General features: G+C 39.3%; 1 protein-coding gene across 1 annotated transcript in view; it reads left to right on the forward strand.

The window, feature by feature from the left end:
- Positions 1–24,717, forward strand: part of SMOC1 (SPARC related modular calcium binding 1) — a gene marked incomplete at its 5' end in the record, with an annotated part of 130,680 nt that overhangs the window by 65,853 nt on the left and 40,110 nt on the right. The window contains 2 exons of the mRNA XM_083862605.1: positions 16,100–16,156; positions 21,013–21,093. Coding sequence (XP_083718731.1) covers positions 16,100–16,156; positions 21,013–21,093 — 138 coding nt within the window. The remainder of the gene's footprint in view (positions 1–16,099; positions 16,157–21,012; positions 21,094–24,717) is intronic.

Here is a 24,717-nt window from a genome sequence, read left to right on the forward strand (position 1 = left end):
TCTTGCAGTAATTTGCTCCAGTTGCTGCTTAGTTTGAAGGTCCTGAGACACTTGGAAAATGCATACTATCCTCTAGAGGTCTGGATCTCCCTGGTCTCTCCCACTAGGATGTTGTTAATGTTTTAAGAAGCAGTGAAAGGCATCCTTGGAGCCAACAGTACTGGATTTCTTCCCTGCCTAAAGAATGCAGAACATTCCTTTCAAGCCAAAGGGAAATTGTGCCATACTTTGAGACAAAAGAAGTAAACATGGAACAAAATAAAGTTTTATTTCCTTTATCTGGGAAGTGTTGCGGCTTTAGCTCAGATTTAGCATATTGCAATCAGAAGTAATGTCTTTTACAGTCACAAGAAGGTTTTAAAAGTATTCTGGTTAGGAATCAGAGGGATGTAAAAAACAGCCATGTAACTGCTTATCTCTGTAAAGTCACTTGGTTTCCTTCTTAAAACTAGAAACAGAGTGAATTAAAAGTGAGTGAAGAGGAAATATATTGAAGTGGGGATACTGGTTCATTAGTGGTTGTTTACTGTTCTGGACTCTGTATTGATACCAGTTTGAACCAGCTGAATGAAGGAAGTGGAACAGGATGGTTGGCTCAGTAATCTGGGATTTAAACATGATGCAACTGCAGGGTAAATTTGGGCTGGTAAATTTTGGTAAATTTCAGTGTCAGTCATGAAGAGTCTTGAGTGTTTGAACTCCCTTTTTCTTTTATAAAGTCTTTAGCAGTGCAAGAAGTTCCAGGCCTGTTTTGACTTGTCTTGTTTCCCTATTGCAAAAGCTGACAATAGCATCTGCAATTCCCTGAATAGTTGTTGGTGAAATGTAAGCTCTGATGGCCCTGCAGAAAGCAAAGCCGAAGCTGAGCTTGTTGTACACTTACTATCTTATGTGTAGACATGACTCTTGTATGGAGCTGCAAAAAGCTTTCCTCAATAAGTTTTGCAGCCTACAAGAAAACATTGAAGCAGTTTGAGAAACCTAAGATGAGCAATTTGAAATTCCTGACAATTAAACATGTAGAATTGGGTTCCTTTTTGTGGGTTTAACAGTCAGAAATGAGTTTAAAGGCAGACTTTGTTGGCAGGAAAATTCTGGGCTGCAGTTGTGGCCCATTCTGTGGCTTTTTTTGTGCTGTTTTCAAGAGTCTTACCTCTAGAAAATGCTAATGGCCCAGTTATGCAGCCAACAGACTGAGCAATTTGAATCAGTAATGAGCCATTAGTGTGAGTCAGTAATTAGTCTGAGTGGTAAAGGGCGAACACTCTCCTCAGGCAAACCCAAGTGAAGGAGGCTTGTGCTGATGAAAATAAATGAAGCCGCTTGTACCTGGGGACCTGGAAGCTTTGTCTGCTGGTGGTGAGAAGTCAGGTGCAGCTGGCCCCTAATTCACCTGCCCTCAGCTGGCAGGGAGAGGAGCACATAGCCTCCATAGGGGCTCCAGTGTCTCACAGAAGACAGATAAACACCTTAACAAAAGCCAACAAGTTGAAATGTGACTAAAATGTCAGACTGGGACCTGCTTCTTCACCTCCTCCAGCTCTTTCTGGATTCAGCTAGGTACTGATCAAATCACAGTTGAAACACAACTGTGTTGTTACACAAATCGAGCTTCAACTGTGTCTCCAGCCTCATAAACACTGAGAAAATGCTTTGTCTTTAGCAGTTTGTGGAGAATACAGGAAAGAAAGAGAAATATTGTGGGGCCTTCATCCGTAAGATGAAGTAAATACAAGTTTACTGAGGCAGTATGAAGTCAAGTGATAGTTCTAGTTGGTGAACACCATCTTATATTTGGTTTTTTGCAGAACATTAGCAGGTAGCAAGTCTGCAGTGTTACACAGACAATTCATCTGGATCTCTTATGTTAAGTGTATATATTTAAATAAAAGAATATATACTAATTCAGAAATCCAGATGAATGAGAATTTTCATGCAAGTATCATTTTATGAACTCATTGACTTCATCATGTAATGTTCCTAGACCAGGACTGATGTTTGTCAGGTCTTTTATGGGTAAAATGTACACTGTGTGCTGAAAATGTGCACAAACAACTTGATGCTTATGGATGGAGCTGGGTGTGTAGCGTAGCTATGTGGAAATTCAGACTGATTTGTACTACCATACACTGACGGTGACAGTTTCTCAGTCTATCCTGTTAAAACCCGATGGAGTTAGGAAACAGTCTATGGGAAGAACATGAATATGTGCTGCTTTTTATGAAACTAGGATAAAAACTCAATTCAGTGAGATTAGTGTAACAAAACCTGTCCTGCAATAGCTCAAGTGGGCTTTGGGCAAAATTTCTGTAGGTGGAATTTGTAGCACATAAGATATTTGTATTTCCAAGCAAACTTAGCAGTGGAATGGAAGTTTGCTTCCCTATTATAAGAATAGTTCTGTAAAAAATACTATTAAGTTAATCAGTAGGTTTGTCAGCTTGTAAATAGTCTGAATTCTCTCTGGTTCCTATTGCTATCTCTGTACTGTGTATCGTCTACAAAATTATTTAATAAGTTCCAGTTAAAGGTAACTGTAGCAGGCAAGTCAATGTCACAGGTATGGTAGTTTGTCTACATGACAGATTTTATTAGATAGCAAGAAGTCAGATTTTAAATGGGAATTGTGATCAATTTTTTGAGAACAGAGGAATGTAATTTTACAATACTGTGTTTATTGGATCACTTTTTCGAAGCAGAGCATGTTCTAAAAAACACATAGATATATCACATGAAGTAAACAGATTTTTGAAATATTGAAGTCTAGAAGTAAAACCTCAAATTTGTTACATAAACAGTAGAACTAAAAACAATCCTTTTGGTTCCCCACATCACTGCCTTGTCTGTAATTGTTTAGTTTTCATCAAGACTTTTTTGTGGGCCTCAGAACATATGTATCAAATTTGAGACTGAAGAAAGTTTCATTGGCAAGTATAAAAAGAAGGCAAATTCTGTTTTAACGTGCATTTTGTTTGATGCAATGCAAGAATTCTGCTTTCATCTATAAAGTAGCAGTTCCAATCGGTAGCTTAGTCTATATAATATGACTTAATAAAATTGTAGTTTACAAGTGTTATTATAGCAATCTACAGACAACTCCTCTCTGTAATGTCTTAAGAACAGCTGTAAAAGCTTTTAAATTATTTAGTCATAGTATTGAGCAACCTAGTGAGTAGATCTAATAAGTAGACTAACAATTGATTAAACAACATCTGTTAAGGTATTATTAACTGTTTATATGCTATACATGGATTTCTGGTGTCTGATCATTACAGCTTGTAGAGAAATGGAATAAATTTGGGGTCTGACAGTTGGTTTTGTTGTTAAAATATTTTATGTAGGCTCAAAACCTTTTCTCTTTTAAAGAGTTGTTGACATTATTCTTCTCCTGCTCTACAGAATCTAGGGGATATGAATGTTAGTGTTGTTTTCTGTCAAATCAGAGTAATGCACCAGGAAATGTGTTTTGTCGTGGTGCAGGTGTTTGGTCAAGGGGTTGGAAGTGCTTTCCTTTCAACTCCTTTGCCCCATGAGCTCTGTCAAAGTTCCTCTATAAGAGAGATAAACTATGAAATTGTGATGAGAAAGCTTGAATGCATGCAAACCATGTGTGCCCTTAAATAAGGCAGGGAGGAGCTGGACAGACAGCCCCAGTGTTTGTTCCAAGTTCCTGAGATGGCACCTGGGGGAATTAAAGCTTCTTTACAACAGATCTATCTGGAATAATAGCTTTTCTCTGTGTGCTCATCTGGACTTTTGTTCTATGTTGACAGCAAGGGAGCTGTACTGCAAAATGCTTTGATAAAGGCTAAAGATAGGAGATTTCTTCCCCACAGACTGAAGTTTTCTGGGTGGTGTCTGTGTCTTTTATTACATGTTCCTGTGCTCAGCTTGGTGCTCAGTTTCCGATGGGACCTTTAGGTGCTGCAGCAAAGCAATTTGTGTAAGGACTTGACAGGTTTCATTTTGACTGTTCAGCTTCTCACAAATATGCCATTAAATGAGATGATTCTTAAAATCAGTTGTCTCTGGTTCATTTTGAATAATGCATCTGTAGGTGTCTGGCAGTCTGTAACTTGAGGGTTGACCTTCACCTTAAAATAAAAATATTTTAATGTTGAGAATGTGTTGTCACTTATACCCTGTGTACACTGCAGTGCTTTTTTCTGTAAATACACACTTCCTTATGAAACACATTAAATCCTTTGGAGGTACTTCCAGCAGTACTGTTATTGTATCTAATTCCCTCTGTTCTCCATTCCTTCCCTCATAGAGAATAACTGTTCCTTTAGCTTCATAATCAAAAAGAAAATGTCCTTTAGACAAAATTTAGATCCTGGGGTGAAAAACTAGGGCTATGTAGTTAGAGAGGAAAGCTGTGCTCACTCACTAAAGCTCTGACACTCCTCTTTAATGATCCAGGGAGGAAAAAAATCTGTGGAATCAAGCAATGGAAAAACATGTATTTCCCAGCCCCTTCCCCTTTTTCTTCATTTTCACACATGCAATACAGATATAACAGTGAGGTATCCATTCTCTTTGCCTGCAAGGAAATGAAAAGGCGTATTGTAAGCCCAAGGCTAGTCTGGTTGTCAGCCAGGAATTACTTCTCTAAAGGAGAAAGGGAGAGGGGCTGGCGAGAGAAGACGCTGGAAATGAGGAGCCAGAAGGGGGAAAATACACTCTGAGATAGGTTGACTGCACATGGCCAGAGGTGGAAGGGGTCTTGTGCTTCCTAAGTATGCAGGTGTTGGGAGAAAGGAAGGCAGCTTGTACACAGGCATGTGTCTGGGGGAGCAGGGTCAAAAATTTAGGCTATTTACTTAATCCCTTGGAAAGGCTTTTTTCTCTTCTGTTTTCTTTTTGTGTTTAACAGACTGCTTTACAGGGGACACGTGTGGTAATTAACACATGCAGCTGTAGGGCTTCAGCCATATGTCTGAATTTCAAATGGCCATTGATCTGGCAAATTTGCTGCCGTCTCCAACCCCCCACTTAGAGGCCTTGAAGATGTGGGAGAATTTATAGAGTCTTTAGCTTGAAGAGACCAGAGCTGGAAGGAGAGGAGTGAAAGGGAATGTGAGTGATATTGGGGAGAAGGAAGAAAGAGTGGTATTGTAATCACACTCTTCTATGCCCCTTGCCCCAGCTCACCATATATTATCACGTAGCTTCTGAAGTGTTTCCAAAGCTAAGGATCTTGTTATTACTATATAAAGCTTGCATAAAAAAATTTAATTTTTTTTCCTTGTTCAGCAAAGCAATCCAAGATCAGAATCACAGTGTTCTTGTGGGCATTTCAGATATGCTCCGTTTTCCACAGCTGCAGATATCCTGGCCCTTGCACAGCCTAGAAGTGACAAGGTGGTGGACTTTGAGCACCATTTCAGGAGAGATAGTTGAGGGGGGGTGTCTATTGGGCTGTGTGGAAACAGAGAATACTTCACATCAAAGTAGAGGCTCCTGAAAAAAAAGTTATATATTGTAGGTAGAATAAAACCAGAGAGGCTAAACTAAACAATCATAAGGTGGTTGTTGCTTTTGCCAGCAGTGATCAGGCAGCTGTTGACAGTGCTATAGAGCTTTTTGCAAACTTTGCTCAAAGACTGGGGCAATGTCAAGTGCTGAAAATCTTGCTATGACATATGGTGCCTTAAGCAAAATATTTCATTGTGTGGAAACTTTCTTGCTCCCTGTTTTGTTTCAAATGTCACTCAAGGCAGTGAGCCAAATGGAAGATGGTTCAAAATTTTAAGCTACAAGATACTGTAGCTTAAAATTCTGCAGTATCTATACTTGTAGTGTTTACAGGGTGAGATAAAAATGAGTTCTTCTACCAAGTACAAAGCTATTAAAAAGTTAAGCATCTCTTCCTCTACTTCCCCTCTTTCAATCTGTTTTTAAACATTCTCGGTGCTAGCTATTGCTGATTTCTTGATCTCATCACTCACTCTGCAGTGTAAGTAATGCTGACACTTTGGAGGTGCTTCTGCTTTGGATAAAAAAAAAAAAAAGCCACCAACAAACATTCCTAACAGTCTATATTCCAGCTTTTTCTGACTCTGATTTACCCAGCCTGTATAATATTGCTACTCTGTTTTTTTTGTGTTGTGTCTCTTCTCTCCAGTTTCCCTGTGAAGCTTAGTGCCAGGACAGTCTGGAGCAGCCATGTATGACATTGCCTTTTCTAACTCACCTCCCTTTGCCCAGTTTATTACTACAGACAGTACTCCTTATAAGAAGATGGCCTAACATCCATTCTATGGATTGGCAATAGTTTTTCCAAATAACTTGGTTGTAGCCTATATTGGTATGCACTTGGATACAGTTTTTATTACACAGATAAAGAGCCTAATTCTTCTTTATTCGGTGTTTATTACGGCTTATTTCCTTTCAATTGTTAATTTCCCTGAAGAATAAGGTTATTTCAATTCTTCATCTCGTCTTCATTACCTTGGTCCTTTTCTGTGGGGAAAAAAAGAGGAAGTGCTGGATTTACAGCTGTATAATTGCTGGGTTGTATTTACCACAGCAAAGCTTTTCTATGCCATTTGACCTGTGAAGGTGTCTGCTGGTTAAAATGAGCATTGGAGACTCTGTTTTGAAACTGAACGCCATCCCTACCACCAGCTGCCATTGGTATTTAGTAAATATGTCATCATTCTTCAGCAAATATGGGAAGTAGTCATGATTTTTTTGTAGCAGGTAGTTTTTGGTGCTGTGTATTCTGACCAGACCAAAAACCATTTAGTCCCTGATTCTTTTAGCTGTGTCTCCATTTTCCCTCAGGTATGTGTCTCAGCAGGGAGATGACATTAGACTCTTGAAGAACAGCTTAAGTACACAGCTGAATGAAAAAATATTCTTTGCTCCCATTGGGAGCCTCTTTCTGCAGTCTGTATGTGTTTTTTAGTTTTGAAGGCATTCCAATAGCCTTCCCAGGTGTTGTCATAGCTGATTTTTTACACACTGAAATTGTTATTGGTGCATGAGGAGAAGAGCCACTCTCCATGGTGGTCGATATTCATTTCTTTAGCCTGCTAGCAGCTGTGAAACATCAGTCTGCAATGACAGGCAGGCTGAGGTCCTGTCTGAAAACTTACCAGATGACGGAAGCAGAGCCTGGAAGCTGAGCCGGGACTCTGAGCTTTGTTCTCCTTCTCCTTTCTCAACAAGTAGTTGAAATAGACTGTTTTAAACATTCTTACATTGCTGGTGAGGATGAGCTCATAGCTTGTCTGCTGCTAGATGCTATGCTCTGAAATTATCTTAATTAGTCATTATTATTGTGAAATAAGCATACAAGTCAATATATGACACTTACATGTAGCATTTCTAGGCAAGGTGTTCAGTGGGGCTGATGGACTCTAGTCCAAAGAGGGATTTTAGTGTGGTCCCTGCTGCTGCTTAGCTTATTTCAGGAGATATATTAACAAAGTAAAAGAATGAATTCCAAAACCATGGGATTGAGAATATGGTCATCTTTCAAGGTAAAAGTATTGTATAACTTACACAGTCATCAAGAACAAACAAACAAACCAACCGAAACAAAAAACCCCCAACAAACCAAACAAACAAACCCCCCAAAACCAAAAACAATTATCTCTGTAGGTCAGAGCTAATGACAAGAGCATGTATTTCTAAGTCACAGAATGATTTCTGTCTAGCTTAAGGAATAAAACTGCTGCTGGGATTGTTACAGGAGGGTGAGAATATTAAGTCTCTGAAGGTGGGGGAGGGAACCGTGGGGACAATGTCTTTACAGCTTGACAGTGATTCCACATTGATCAAAAATAAAGCTTTTTGTGCGAATCTGAAGATGGTCTCAAAAGTAACCTGACCTTTATTACCTGCTTCACCTTCTTAACAGCTAAGGTTCAAATCTGGCCTTGGGCATTTATTTTTTTCCTATTACTTCCAAATCTTTGAAGAGACCTGTTTTGCCTTTTGGGAAGGAGTTTGGCTGTGAAGTCTGAAAACTGTAAAACTGCAATAAGGTAAATCTGTGTGCAGTGACAGGTCTTCTCCATTTAAGCTTCTTTGCATTTGACCTCAGAAATGCCCTGATAACCAAATTAAAATCTGATCGTATGCTTCTTTAACCCATATCTTATGTACAAATTGCTTTTATGGAGAAGATCATCTCTGTGTTGGAGTTTGGCCCAAAAATGAACTGAGAATTCTAGTTCTAAACAACAAGACTGTGTACAGGTTCTTTATTCTGAGTTACATCTGTACTCAGGCTACCTGTGGGATACTGCTGCTTCTTGTCCAAAACTCCAAGCTTGCAAAATTGGTTAAGACTGTGGTTTACTGTTTACAATTTGGAGAGAAACTGGCTGTAAACTAAGAAGTCTTATTTCACAGGTTTTGAGGTTTTGAATCCCTCACTTATTACTCACTAGAACAAAAGAGAGATTACATGAACTTGTGGCTCCCTGCTGCCCTCCTAAATTAGTTGATTGCACTATATTGGGGATTTTAGCTTGAGAAAGGGGAGAGCAAAGGGTGAGTCTCAAGTTTGAATTAGGTGAGTGCTCTTAAATAATGGCTTTAATAATCTTAAGGTAGCTTGTCTTCTGCTTGGAAGCATGCCGATAGAGTTGAGAAAAATGTTCTTTGGAATGCTACATTTCTGTAAGTGTGTTAAAACAATGACTTTTCACAAGTAGTGAAGCAAATTTACATGATGAGAAAGTTCAGTAACAGTTCAGCTTAATTCTCTGATCTTTATAGCTGTCTCTTGTTCAAATTGCATGTAGTGTTTCTGCGCTGACACTAAAATCCCTGGGGGTTTTGCCGTCAAAGTGGTAAAGTATAATGGCTCAGTTTTCAACTGCCTTGTGTTCCATGCAGGAATACTAGGAAGATGTTTTTTCTCCCCAGAAAGGTTTGCACAACTTACTGAAGGGAGTCAGGTATTTTAAGTGGTAATTACCATAAGGGCTTGGTTCAACCTGCGAAGTTCAAATCTGAATCTGGATCTGAACTTTCCCAGAGGCAGGGGGTAGTTTTGGACATTGTGTTGGTTTGACCTATTATAGTGCAAGCTCTAAAATGCAGGTCCAGATGTGGGCTGGGATTTTTGTATCTTCTCAAGTATGAGAAATTAAGAGTCACTTTTACCTGACGCATAATTGAAATAAGATAAAACTGGATCACCTCTGGGGAAGGTGTCTACAGCATTATGTTTGAAGGATAGTACCTTGCTATGTCTTTATTTTTCAAAAGAAGCTGTTTAGAGGCTGCAAAGAATGAGAGGTTAGATGGGAGGTTTCTTTTGGCTAATTACTGAAGAAATGCCTTTAGAACATAGGCAGTAAATAAGGACTTTGGATTTTAGAGAGATTTTGTCTGAATCTCAAGATTCAATAGTTTTAAAGCCACTGAACCCCAGAGACTAGAGCATTGCTATTAATGAGTGCTGCTCCAGACTGCTTTTGACACGTTTGCTTTTGAAGGACCAGGCCCAGGAAGAGGGAGCTCTTTGTTTGTGGTCAGAATAAACTCATTGTACACCCAGACAATTAACTCTTCAATCGACTTGCCAGCCTCTGTAAAGCACTCCACTCCCCTCTCTGTCTACCTCCAGTTCTATTCATACACTTAAGCACACCAGTGTTTTTTGTTTATTATTCTGAAAAAGTCCTTCACAAGAATAGTCGGAGCAGATCAACATTGTCCTCCCAGCAGCATTTATCTCCGCCTGGCAGTGAGTGTGTCAATCAGGAATCAAAAAGCCAAACAGAAGAGGCTTTGAATTGTGTCACAGGGGTCAGAGTTACTTCCAGCTGTCTGTGCATGGGATAGGCTTTCTTGCAGGGCAAAGAATTGTGCTGCCAAACAAACACTGAGTACATTGGACCACAAAGTCCTTGGGGCTTGAGTGGCTTTTTTTCATGTTGATGCACCTGCAAGGGAGATGTGAGAAGGAAGTAGGGGGAACTAATGCCTTCCAGAAGGCACGGGGAAAGGCTCCTTATCCTATCTGGTTGGTATCTGGAATGCAGTGCTGAAGTTAAGGCTGCCTGCATCCATATGGCATACAGAATAGTTGATATAGAAAAAGAACAATTACTGCAGTGACAGTGCAAGTCAATCTTTGCAGTTAGGAGCTCATTAAGCCCCACAGAACTCTTGCATGTTTAGCACTTAGGCATATTTCCCCCTTTTAAGCAAAACTTTACTTCACTTGTCCATGTCTAAGTGTTTGGGGATTGTTATATCCAAAGGCAGCACATTGCTGCTGTTTCTTAAAATTAAAGCAATAAAGAGTGAGAACATGGCTTTTGCTGATTTGGTTTAAAAAGTTGGGGGTTTTTTGCTTAACAGCTCTGGGATCTCCATGCATAGAAGTGGTTGGACTTCATGATCTTAGAGGTCTTTTTCAACTAGAATGGTTCTATGGACAGGAGTGTGAAAACTTGGCAGGGAAGTCTATCTGCACTGTTGTGTTTCCATTTCAGCTGCTTGCAAAAATTTACCTTGATTGGCCAAATTGCAGGATTTTTTTTTTTTTTTTTGCATGAATGCTAACACTCTGCATTTATATTGGCAATATATGTCTGTACATAAAAGTTGTATAGACTATTAAATTAATTATGACTTACTGAAATAGTTTTTATTTAACATAGGGAAAGATTGTGGTTAAGGCAACAATTTGGTCCTCCCCTTCAATACTAGAAAGGACATGTATTTTTGTCTAAGACCCCATGTAATGCAAACATAGAACACAAGTTTTGTTGTCTTTTTTATTTTCTTTTTTTTTTCCTTAATACTTAAAATAACTCTGGATCTGGGGGTAATACATAGAAATGTCCAAGTCAAAACTGCATCTTCAAGATTCAAGAAGTACGTGGATATAAAGGAGCCTAATTGACCTGGTAGGTCTTTGTTCGTCTGATCAGAGTTACTAAAGCCTCAGAAACGAGTGTGTGTGACTTAAGTCCCTCAGGGGTACTGGAGCCTAGGAAAGCTCTTCTCCCTTGCTGTTGGCTTCACAGATTTGCTAAAGGTGGACTTTGCTGCTTGGAACGGGACCTGCTGAGAGTTCACTCATTGTTCTGGCTCTCTTTGCTCTAAGTTGCCTGTTTAGCTTCAGCTGTGCTCTCTAATGACTCAGCCAAAACCAGATGATGGTAAGTGAAGGAACCACTTGACACTGGTAGAAGGCTGCCTCTTCCCAGAGCAGAGCTATGCACTTAAATTTGTATCTGCTTATTCTATCAGTCTGACTCAAGTCTTGGAACCATTGATTTTTCAAGCTATAGACGTGCAAAAGAGAGTAGATTTTGTATAAAGCCTGGATGATTGACTCTATAAACACCTGTGCTCTTCAAAATGGAAGAAATGTTGACCAACTGCCTCATGGATTCCAGTCAGAGCACAATATTAGCCTCCCACATCACATCTCCTACCAGGAAAAATATACTCACTGCACAAGTCATCTGAATACTTGCATCATCACATTAGCAGACTAAGACATATGTGCTTCCCCAGCAACATCAGCCTTCAGGACATCACTTCGATCTCCAAACTTTTCTTCTTTCTACAGCTTCCATTAGGTGGCTTGAGCTAGAATGTTAGTTCACAGCAGCAGGCAGTTACTTCACATTTTTCCATAGTAATTAATGCATTTTTATGTCAAGGAACTTACTTTTCTCCTGATGTAATTTAAGTTGCTCATGGCCTTAGTGCTTGTCATTCAGAGTAAAATGATCACTTTAACAGGTGTCCTTTGCATGAACTGGATCTCCTCCCTCAACCCCAGTGTACACTACAGTCATTGCAGATGTGGATGCTTGCTAGATGTGTTGCAAGGATAAGACAGGGGGAGTGGTATTCTAGTGAGAGCATAAAGAGTTCTTCCCTAGCACTAGCAGTAGATCAGGATGTGCAAGTAATTGTCCCTGTTTTGAGTCATTGTCAGTCAAATGCAATAAAAAACATTCTTGCTTATAAGTTTCTGACAGTAGTAGAGCAAGTAGAATTCTGGTTTATATCCAAGGTATCTGAATGTGAAAATGGCTTAGGTAGTCTCAATTAGACCTGCCTGTTTCACTCTTATCCTGTGGCAAGATAAAAAAAATACCATTTAAAAGTTGACAGCAGTTGAGCCAGAAAAAGCTGCTTAACTTTTCCAAGTGTACTCCAGGTAAAGGACTCTTACTGGTGGAGGAGTTTTATAGCTTTAAAATGTCCCATGAAGAGGTATTCTGCTGAGTGATACTGTCTGTAGTCAGTGGTCTTGGAAAAAGAAAGTGGGTATTCATGCTGGGTTGTAAAACTTAGAAGGGAAGTATGTCAGTGAACAACTCCTCAAGGCTCTGAAAATACTCTGCAACCAAGGCATGTGGTTCTGAATTACATGAGTTCCTGATCTGGTGGAAGCATTGCTATCTAGAGGGATTAGGAAGTAACACTTGATCTCTTTAATCTCTGTGACATGCTGTGTATAAGGAACTATTGCAGCAGCATGCCTCTTTTGAAAGTGTGGAATTTAACAGCTCTTTGAATAAAGGAAGAGACTGTACTCAGTGAATGTACTTCATTGCCTTTGTACCCAAAGTAACAATATTCTGTACTTCTGATGTAATATCACAGCAGACCTTAGGCCTCTGGAATAGTTCAGGGTTTTGTTCTCTGTTGAAATATTTATTTAAGGAATACAAAATGTTTTTTCAAAACTTTCAGGTATGTAAAATAAAACTAATGCCTTGTTTGTGAGGAGCAAACAGGCCAGTGGAACAAATGTTCAGTGTAACAAATGGAGTATTGAGTGAGAGGAAAAATCAAATAAGAGCAGGCAAGTACTAGGGTGGTTTTTCTGCTGAAAGGGAACAGCAGTGAAACTTGATGTAAGCTAATTTGGAACACTGAGACTTACTGAGAATTCTCCAGTTTAAGAAAAAAATTTGGTAGTTACAGAGTAAGAAGCTGGCAGCTGGGAAGTGAGCATGGTGTTTTTAATGAAGTGTAATTTTTGTCTTTTATGTGATTATTTCATGACCTTTAAGAAATAATCAGAAATATCCCTGGCTTTTGATTTTTGAAATATGGTGAATGTAATTACAGGCCTCTTGTCTGTTGCATTTTTTCTTGTATGTGTGATGAAAGAACTGTACTTGCTTGAACAACAGGGGAGTAATTATACTTCTATTTGCAAAACCCTTAATACTGTTCTGGGTGCTGCTACAATGTGGACTTAGGGACAATTTGGCATTAGTAATCCAGTAAGGAAATGATCGTATAATTCATTGAGCCATTTTACTGAGATTATCTTAAACAGTAGCTTTGAACTGAGGGGTTTGTTTAATACTGTCCGATAGTTTAATGGCTAACTTCATACAAAAGCTGCTGCAAAATTCTCTTTCTTTAAGAAGAATGTATTTGACAAATTGTAATTGATGCTATGTTCCTTGCACATACATGAATGTAAAAGAATACCCCTGAACCTGAAACATCCTGTGTTCTGCCAAATTTCAAATAATGATTTGGATCAAGTGCTGTGACTCAGATCCACTTCTCATTTTCCCCCATTGTTGGCTTCCAGGTTGCTGCTTTAAGTCTGAAAAGCAGTTCTGTAATTACTCGGTGCAGAAGCATTCATGAGAGCAATGACAAGAAACTTGTTGTTGCACTGGTCTTTTTTAACACCAAGTCTCTTCCTATTTTGTGTAACTTGAGAATTATTTACATTTCTAGTTGTTCTGTGAGTGTCTTCAGCAGTTTTGGGTTGGTTTCTCAATATGGAAAGCCAGTCATGCTAATTTCATTCTGTTCACTGCTTTGTTACAGTGTAAAGTGCCATCCTAAATAAATAACAAGGCATAGCTGTGGCTCTTGGAGTCTTGCAGAAGCAGAGAAACCTATTCTAACATAAAAAGAGAAGATCAGCTATTTACTTTAATCCAAAGAGCCTTTAAAGGGCAAAACCTCCCTCCTTGTAATTCAGGCAATATTCAGGAATTTTTTCCAAGTTAGTTATTTAAAAAAATAATAAATACTGCTTATCCAGGTTACTGGTAATGCCTAATAAGAGGAAAGCTCAAAACAAGAGCTGACTGAAGAATGGTAAGTATTTTTTCTTCCAAGTAATTTTTGTTACACTTGTAGTTTAGCATAAAACCAGATACAGTGATGAAGAGGAAAAAGACAACAGGGCATTTCTGTCAATGTCCTTTACTTCAGTGAATTTCTGAGGTCAAAATGGAATTATCAGCATTTCTTTGCTTTCTGTGTACTAGATTACTTTGTGTGGAAATGCATAAAATAAATGAACTGTGGAAGAGGTGTTCAAGCTTTTCCTCACTTTAAAAAACTGCCAATACAGGTATGGGTGGAAAAAGTCTACAAGCTTTTGTTTTCCATCTCTACTGTGATAAAAATAGGGTAAAAATTCGTGTATAAAATAATAATTCGATGTATAATGAAACAAAGCTAAAGTAAAATTGTAAAATCCAATAGAAGGGTAACTGTTCTCTCTCAGCCTGCTAATCTCAGTTGAAAAGACAGGACGAAGGTCATCAACTTAGACAAAAGACACTGGCCAACCCTGATAAGAATCGCTTCCTCGCCAAGGCAAGGAGAAATTCCTTCCTGACGTCGATGCCAATTTCACCAACCTTCTGGTGCCACAAGCGGAATGAAATCAACATAAGACGGACTTTTGGAATTGACATAAGAAAGGAGCCTTCCCGGAATGAGACAACTAGACTTAATGAGGTCCGGGAGGACCATCGAAAAGAAATCCGGACTATTCAACCCACCTTGGACACCTGGACTGCCTAAGGGCAGAAAATTCCTATAAAACGGTGGACTGAGAGCTGCACTGGCGTGGACTAGGGCGTCTGGCACATCGGTGCGGACCTCTATCCACCCAGCGCGCGCTGACAATTTCCTATTATTGTGGTTTTTCTCTTTTTCAGGTGCTCGATATTCTGTTATTAATAAATTGTCATTTATTAACCTGAAATTTGCCTTTGCATTTATAACACTACCGTTCCCCTCTCCTTCCAGTGGTCTTTTTCTTTTGTAAGTGGAGCTGATAGAAGAGAAGGCTAAGGGCAGTTATTTCTTCCTCTAGGAAGGACTCCCCCATGTGTGTTTCCTCTAAAGCATGTTTGCCCTGTGCATCTGATGGTCATGGAGATAGAGGCAAGCCTGGCTTGTCTGGCATGGACTCCTTCCTCCAACAGATTTTCATTGTGCAACTTGACATTTTAGGTTACTACTCACTTTGCTGCCTAGTGTCATTCTTGCCAATACCTCATGCAAAGAGTAGTTACTAGAAATTGAAGGGTTTGAGTCACTATATTTCAAACAGAAGAAAAAAAAAAAAGGCCAATTCTAGGTGAAGTAGGCTGATCCTGGCTAGATGCTAGGCACCCACCAAAGCTGCTCTATCACTCTGCTCTGGAACTGGATAGGGGAGAATATGTATCGAAGGTTTGTGGGTTGAGATAAGGTCCAGGAGAGATCACTCGCCAAATACTGTCATGGGCAAAACAGACTTGACTAAACCTAAACCTAATGTAAGAAAAAATATTTTTCCACAATTTTGCCATTGGAGGACATTGCCACTACATTGCAATTAGAGAACACCTTGATGCAGTCATTGTGCAAAAAAGATTTGCTATTGACCGTCCCTTTCTAACAGCTCTGCAGTAAATGCTAGTGCCAATTCTACACAGGTAAGTTTCAGAAGAATAATTTTTCTTTTGAACAAAAGGAATGAGAAGGAAGGCCCAATAGGACAGCAATATCCAGAAGCTTTGCTGCCTTGGGAAATAGCCTGTGTAAAACTAAACTGACCTGAAACTAAAAGGCAATTAATTGCCTTCTGGGGAGGCTACCAGGTGATAAACACCAGTGGTTTGAGGGGGGAGGCTTTTTAAGTGTACCAAAAAGACTTGATGCATATTTTATGTAAAATGTTATTGCTTTTAGCATAAAACAATTTTGTTCTGTCTGTCTTCTCTCTCTTCCGGACTTGGCCGGGCCATGTACAAATCCCAATCATTCAACAGTACTGGAGAGTAGATAGTATTTACCTCAATAATGGTAGTTTCTTTTCGATTTTTTCTAACCCTCAATTCAGATGATGGTTCGAAGCCAACGCCTACCATGGAAACCCAGCCTATTTTCGATGGAGAAGGTAAGAACATCTCTTAACCACAAAAAAGCTACTTCCTTCTCCCTTTTCTCTAGGATTTATGGTTCAAATGCTTTCTTTATCCTGCAAAGCAGACAAGCCAGTGAATCTCCTAAGTTATCCAAATTTTAGAGTGCCCTTGGGACCTCAGGCATTTTCCCTAATCTTTTTACATCCTCCCCACTTTTCTGGAATCCAACAATAACACCAGTTGATCAGACTCCTGGTGGAATCTTGGAGGAAAAACCGTGTCCCAGCAAGTAAAAAGTGCATCAAATCAGAAGTGGCTACTTCCTTTAGACTGTCCTTACTCCCTTACTATCTCCACTCTTGTGATACTAATACTGGGAATTTCATAACCTCTGCAGTGTGTTACAGCTTCACAAAAGGAAGGGTAATGCTAAACCACAGCTTGTGAATGTTGACTTGGAAGAAAATTGCTGGGAGGTTTCTTTATTTAGCAAATGCTTTCATTGACGCACATACTATTTAAGCAAGTGAAGTCATTGTCTTGGGCCCACTTAATTCATGGCCCACCCAGGCAGTTTCCTTCTCAAACAGGCAATCTTGCAATTGCATTATCTTGGAGAGAGAATATTGGACCTTAGTCTATTGGAAGCCTTTAAACAAGGATAAAATGGCTGTCATCACAGAGGGTTCAAGCTTCTTATACATACAAACATAAATACCAGTGGGAATAGTTCTTCTTCGGTAGTTAATGGACCTAATAGCAGCTGCTTATATCTTGCATGTTGCTTGGAAGTACTGCCTGTTTTCTACAGGTTTAAACCCACAAACATTATAGTGAAGCTATGGGTAGAAGTATGAACCACTCTGTGACCCATCTGAAACTGCAGAGCATAAAGGCAGTGAGGGAAAACCTATGCATTTTCATAGGGGACTGCTGTACTTCATGCATTTTTTAAACTGGATCAAAGGCAGAAATGGAGACTACTGAGCAAGAGTAGGAGGTACTTTTCTGTTGATAGTTCCTGCCTTCTTGTAGGAATGGGTGCTGTGGTAGGGTTTTATTGTTGCTAAAATAAACATATTTAATGGCAAGATGCTGTAGTCCTATCACTTTATATTTAGTGATCGTAGATTTGTAACGATCTTCTTGTGAGCTTTAAGAAACAGCAAAGCTCTCAGAGAAAAAACACTCTCGGATAAACAAAGGAGACTGAAGCCATGCTGGCTCTCCCTTGTTTATATCAAAAGAAGGTTCCTCGTGGCAGCAAGCTGGTACTGTATTAAATTACTGTTGACAATCACAAACTTCTGACCTTTAAGTTTTCCCCTGAGAGGGTACCCATAGATACTTAAAGGAAAGAATGTACTCGTAGAATGCAGGAGTGAGTTGATGTGGTTAATACAGCCTGCTCAGAAACTCCTTCTAGAAGAGTTTCAATATTTGTCATTCAAATAGAACTGGACAAAATTCTTGAAGTGGTGTAGTGAACACTCTTTTTCTGGTTCTTCTGGTGATGGGCAGAATCTGAACAAAACTGTTATTCTACCTTCTATGAAAAACATTTTCAATCAAAAACCTTCACATTGATTTGTAGGTAAACGCCAGTCTGATAAATGGGCTTGGACTGAATGATAAAAGATTGGCTCTCAAAAACATTGCAATATATTATTCAAGACCTTATCTCTTAGACTTCGAGAGAAAATGACTAGTGCAATGGCCTTCTGTTGTATTAGCAGTGTCCCTTATGACTCTGGAGAACAGACAGGCAGGCTAATCAGGCTATGCATTGATGGATAGTTCTAAATTTGTTACTCTATATTTTGTCATCTCTATTAGTAAAATAGGACTAAGTAGATTTCAGTGGTGGCTGTAACAATAAAAAAATATGATGTCCTGTGCAGCACCAGGAGTTGGACTTCAATGATTCTTGCAGTTCCTTCCAGCTCAGGGTATTCTGTGATTCTAAAATCCTGAGCAGCCTGGTCTGTTCTTGAAGCTGACCCTGTCTCGAGCAGAAGGCTGGACTAGGCACCCCAGGATGTCATCCTGAATCCCTTGATCCTATCTGAGCAAACATGTTGTGATACTTCACTAGAAGATTCTCCCAGTGTCTTGGGTAGGTCTTCCTGAGTAATGACTTGTACTTGATGTCTGACACAAATGACAGAAAAGAGCAAAACATTCACCTGTCAGGTCTGAAATCTTCATAGATGTTCAAAGGCATTAATGTTCAGATCCCATTCCACTTCACTGAATTGGAGAACTGATGGGTTCCTGTAAACCAGTATATTCGAAGTCAGGTGGCCATGGTGAAGCTGGTAACAACATAAATGGACAATAACAATGTAGAATTTTTTTTTTTTCATGTTTTGCCTTTGGTTGCCTACCTTCCATACACAAGGGGCTGACTTTTTTCAGAGGGCATTACATACACTCAGCTGCCCTTGAAATGTGTAGCACCTCTTGGACTTCAACATCTCTAAGATGAAAGTTCACCTTTCTTATGTTTTCATCGACATTAGAAAATAATGAAAATTCACATTTCATGTATAAGTTCCCCTCCCACTCCCTACCATCTTTCCTGAGGGCATAACAGAGTGGTGCCAGAGATAATGTAAATCAGATAACTTAAACTCTTCCATCCAAGGTTTGAATCATAACACAGCCATCTCTCTAAAAATTATTTCATATTATTATAATGCCAATCTTAGAGATGTTTATAGTGAATCTTTTTTTAGGACAAAAAGTATTTTATTAATGTCCTTGCTATGGTTTTATAAAGTTATATTCACTCCTACACTTCTAGGCTGTGTTATTTTGTTTTCACCATCTATTTAGTTCCCATGTGCAAGGTGTAATAATTTCCTAAAGATATCTTCTTTAAACATCTCTTCTTTTTGGTAAACTTCACCTCTTAATTCAGTGGGCATCTACTCTTTCCACAGATCTGTTGTTCAGAGGCATCTGTAATCCAAAAAGATGTCCAGGCTACCTGGATTGAAAGTACATTTTTATGGTAGATTCCAAGGAATTAATTTTCTTTTCTTTTCTTTCTCTTTTTTCAGAAAACTCATTTTTGTGCATTTTTCAACCTCACTGAAAGATTTACAGTATTGAGTTTCTAAAGGCCTTTATCCATTCTTCAGCATGCATTGACTTTGATTGTCCCTCAGTTTTCAGCTGTAGACATACCTGGTTCTTATGGTGCAGATTCCGATCTAAATTCCATCCCAGATTTAGGATTTTAAGCCTCTTTTGGTAGAACTACCTCAAATTAAACATTGGGTAAGAGCTGGGAAGAGGACAAGCACAAAAGTAGAAATAGCCCATAAACCAAAGCATGTAGATATCTGTATTTATAGATGATGTCTGAATATTGATAAAATAGTGTAGTGAAACTGGCATATAAGATAAATTTTGATATTCCAGCAGGAGTAAAAGGTTGTTTAACAGTGTTCAACCTATACTTCCTTGTGAAAAATTGTCCTGAACACGATAACTATAATGCCTCCACTCAATGTGGCTGAAAATAATTAGGAAGGAGAATTTAATTTTCTTTTTTTTTTCCATGTTCTTATAATTTATAATCAGTTTCTCTTTACTCAGCCAGCTTCTCCCTCTGCTGAGCAGATCCATGTAAATGTCAACAAGAAAGCATAAAACTCATGTGAAAAGCTCTTAGAGGAACTTAAGACAAACCTCAGGATGTACTATTTAAGTTGTGCCCTTGTGGAAACAGATTTTTTTCAGAAAATATCAGTCCTAAAAACATCACCCGAGGTGCTCTAGCCCATGGTAGCAAGTACTGCTTTGCTCAGTTCTAATCAAATGCTGAGGTTATGTCATTTCTGTGGCTTAGGGCAGGTTCAGATATGTTTTCAAGTTGATTATAACACCTCAGAGGAGGTGCTCTAAGCCCCTTTTTTCCACAAATTTATGTTTGCATGTCTTGCTTAGTGCATCAGACATGCTTTTCTAACCAGAACCTATTTCTTTAACAGACTTCCTTTCAAGTCTTTCCAGAAATATCTTCATGTCTCTGCCTATTTATTTCGGATTTTGTTGTTGCTTGTTTTAGGGAACTGACTGTGGCCAGACCTTCTTGGGCTGGGAAAGCAATATTTAAGATCTGGATTGACTGTTTAAAATCTGGATTTCATATGTACTTTTGGGGGAAACAGCATATCCTATAGCACCCAATGCAATGTTTATGATCTCTGAGTCTTGAGGAAAAGGCTTTTTGAGAATTTAGGAAGTAGGGGTTAGAGAGAGGAAAAAAATGTTTGCCAGCAGAGATACACTTTCTGGAACAGGAAGATAATGAGAGAACCTTGTGGAAGATTTACAAATGGTGGTTCATAAGAGTTGGAAGACCTCAGCAGGGGGTGAATCTGTCTGTACAAAGATGATGGATCAGTTAAGGCACGAATGTAACCAACATCTTGTTTTCTGTGAAGAGAGACTGATAGAGTTGAGGTTTTTCAGAAGACACCTAGCACCTTCCAGTCCCTGAAGCCAGCCTACAAGAGAGCTGGAGAGGGACTTGAGCATGTAGTGACAGGACAAGGGGTAACAGCTTCAAACTGAGAGTAGGTTTGGATTAGGTATGAGGAAAAAATTCTTTACTGTGAGGGTGGTCAGGCAGTGGAACAGGTTGCCCAGAGAAGCTGTGACTGCCCCATCATTGGAAGTGTTCAAGACCAGGTTGGATTGGGCTTGGAGCAGCCTGGTCTAGTGGAAGGTGTCCCTGCCCATGGCAGGAAAATGGGAATAAGATGCTTTTTAAGGTCCCTTCCAACCCAAACCATTCTATGATTCTGAGTTACTATCAAGTGTATTTTTACTAGTTACTGCAGTTTGTTGAAGGCTGTTATTTTTATTCTTTCAGAAATCACAGCACCCACCCTTTGGATTAAACACTTGGTCATCAAAGATTCCAAAATGAACAGCTCCAATATAAGGAATTCAGGTAATGTTCCATCTTAAAAAAAAATTATTTTAACTAGTCTGTAGCTCCTCATCATCTATTCTTGTTCATTCTTCATTGTAGCTATCAAGCTGCTAGGGACACTTGCAGCCCAGGCTATAAAGTAATTTCCCATAAGGTCCTTTTTTGTGCCCAAAGGGCCATAATCAGTGTGTGATGAAGGATGTTTGTTTCCACAAACCGTAACTAGGGAATCTCTTAATTTCTTAATCTCTTAATTCATCTGTCATCTTTGTTCTGTTTGGTGTTCAGCATGGATATATGAACTGATTTCAGCATTTGGCTGAAAGCTCTGTGCTGTGGTTTTGGTCTAAGCAGTTGCAAAAAATACAAAAAGGGGCGTCTTTTCTAGTGAATTCAAGATTCTTCTCTGCAGGAGATTTTTTTGGTGGAGAAATGAGTGGATTATTTCATAACTAAAAGTGGTTTAATTATCTGTGGGCCTAAGAAAATGCTGAGATTGTTTTGTGGGTAGTGGAGTGGATGGGGGAAAACCCAAGCCTAAAAAACAGCAAAGAGGAGATCATGAACATGAGTGGAAAAAGGGGAAGCAGGAAGATATGAAGTTAGGGTGTAAAACTTGAGATTGGAGATGCGAGTGAAATGGTGGAGTGGAATCATTGAAATGAGAAGAATCTGGAGAATCTGAAGAGGAAGGTTAGGGATTCCTAGTAAGAATGGTTTCTGTCTAATATTTTTACTCAGGTGGGAGAAATGAAGAAATTAAAGGAAATATAAGAGAACAAAATTGTTTTAAAAAGCAATAGGTATACTTTAAGATTTTAATAGATGCTACTACAACATATATTTTACGAAACATATATGCCTAGAATGGCTGTTGGAATAATTCCAGTCACCTAAACAGATAAATTGTGGTATCTTGAAGTCCTCATCATCTGGTATTTGTGGATTAGCTAGAGAGTATTCATGACAGTTCCTTTACCTTCCTCTGCCACTTCCAAGCTGCAGGGTGAAATCAGTGCTAGGTTGGGTGAAACTCTCTTGCTGCAGAATGAAGACCTCTTTGCAGGAGGATGGCCAGCATTGCCCAGACCACAGTTTTAACAAGTCTCTTGAGCTTCACCTCTTGGCTGTTTTTGTAGCAGGGTGGTCTGTGTAGGATCTGCCAGTGGGAGTCATCCAGAAGCTTCAGATGATGTGTGAGTATCAGCATCCTTCTTTAAGGATGTCTTTCAGGGGAGAGCTAACACAGCTTCTCTTTTTTGTCAGCTTCTGGGACTTGGCAGCAACTGGCAGTACAACTGAACGTGACAGTGCAATATTAAAATCCTTTGTAATGGGTCCTACCTATCTTGGAGTCCGACTTTCCTTCTTATACAGCAAACCTCATAGCTGTAGTAGAAAGAAGAGTGAATGCTAAGAGGTTGCAAAGGGTCTTGGGAGCAGGAGGGTCTGTCTTCCACCCTTTCTTGGGCTGACAGAGCCAAAGTAGGCTGGCTTTCATGTTGTAAAGGCAATCACTTTGATTATTTAGTCAGGAGGCTGCCTGATGTGAACTGGAATTTTGTCCGCAGAAGCGTTCCTTGTGTGAGTTTACTTTTGTCCACTTTTTTCAATTGTTTCTGATGTCAATTCTTATACTCAAACAAAATTGTTGTGAATGCATGCTACAAATGAAAAAGAAATTATCTTGAGGGAAATTCAAGAGCTGTGTAAGAGGTGGTTTGTACAGCAAGCTAAAAGGAGACATATGGTTAATCTGACTCAACCTTACTGATTGCTCTGATGCTCACTTGCTGTAGGGTCTTGTTAAAAGACTGGGTTGCCAACTTTTATCCCCAAATTTCCCCACTGGGTCATACAAATACACAGCCATTTCAGTTTCTCACAAATTATTAAGAAATGCTGCTAAGAGCTGTGGTTTAGGTGTTACAAAGTGTGGGTTCCTTCAGCTTTTTTCTTACAAATAGTGAAGCCAGTCACCTTGTTTGGTATCTTTCATTCTTTTCATCCCTTGTAATATATGTTAAAGGCAATGTACAGTAGGTGGGATCAAACTGCAGAAAACTGGGGGTGATAATTATCATTTAGAATCATGTTTCTTCAAGTGTCTTTGAGTCTGTCTTGGCTGTAGATGATGAAACAGCTGTCATGAGATGGGCATGCAAAACTGGGGGATGTTTTTAATTGCCTTTGGCCCAAATTGAAATGTGCTAAGCATTAGCATTTCCATTTTTAAAATTTATTTTTAAAGCATTAAGATAAGTTTTGCTAGCACAAGATTTGGATTCTTCAGTTTGTTGTTGCCTCAGCTGTGTTGTCTATCCAAGCTTACACTTTGCAGCCTTGGAACAGATACAACCTTGTATACTTTTGCAGCAGCTTAATGGGTTCGCTGAAATTGAAAGTGGGAAAAGAGCAAAGACCTAGTAGGTCATCTAATCTACTGCCTTAGGGCTAGTGAAAGTTTATACTGTACAGAGAGCAGCATTTTCTACTGTATCATAAATGCCTTAGATAATAAAGATTTTATTTCTTCCCAAAGGAAGCTGCTCTGCTCTCTGAATTCAATCTCAGATTTTTTTTTCTTTCTGTAATACCCAGCCTAACTCTTCTTTTACTTCCTATTCCTTGGAGTTTGTATAGTGAAACACTTAGCTCTGATATCTTTTCTCCCTGTGATGATTATAAGGCCCTGTCCTTTCCAGAGAAGAGTGGTCCAGATACTGCTGTCAGAGGACATGTGTTGTTCTCTAATCAGCACTGACACTGGACATCTTGGAAAGCAAGCACCATCACTATGTCAGCCATGAGGAGAATTTCAGAATTTCTGTATGGAGTGAAATAGACTCTTTAATTCCCTGTCATTGTCTCTGGTCAATGTTAGGTGAGCCACGCACCAGGCAACTGAGTGTTGCAGAGCTGGTGACACTCCATGTAATATATGCTGCCTGTATCCTGTAAGAGCTGCATTTGAAATCTGAGTATTCTGTCTTCTGTTTAGTGTTGACAAACAGAAGAGGTTCTTCTGAAACTGATCTCCTTTTTTTTTGGAGCACTTACATTTTGTTTGGCATGTGTAAATCCTAATTAAGCTAAGGATCAGGAAAAGCAGAATGACTCCAGCCTAGTGATTAGAGTACTTGACTGAGAATCTATATGTCTCCAGGCATTTTGCCAGTGAGTTTTCTATGCTCAGGAAAAAAACATTGCTAGGAGGGATTGCTAGTGCTGTTACCCCAGCCCATCTTAAAGAATTAAATGGCACCCTTTCCTCAGTAGAGTGAGATGCAGGTTCAAACCTTCTCAGCCAGAGGCAGAAACCAAAATACGAGCATCTGAACTGTTGCACAGCAGAAAAGTTGTTTTTCTACACTTAAAAACTACATTTTCTGTTTGTCTGTATCCTGCAAGTTCCAAATTTTTCTTTTTGGGGCAGGTAAAAGGTCTAGATCAACACAATATTGTTATGGCAAGATGACAAAAATGTTTTTTTCTCTTTCTCTCCTTTCCCAAACATGCACATCCACATGTGCACGCACATGGATACCTTAAGCTGACTAAGACGGTTACCTAGCGCTGCTCTCTGTGATGTGTTGTTTTTAACAATGCCTGAGCAGGAGGTGATTAAGGTGGGGTTCTTGC

Source organism: Zosterops lateralis (assembly GCF_965231275.1).
Source record: "Zosterops lateralis genome assembly, chromosome: 6".
NCBI lineage: Eukaryota > Metazoa > Chordata > Aves > Passeriformes > Zosteropidae > Zosterops > Zosterops lateralis.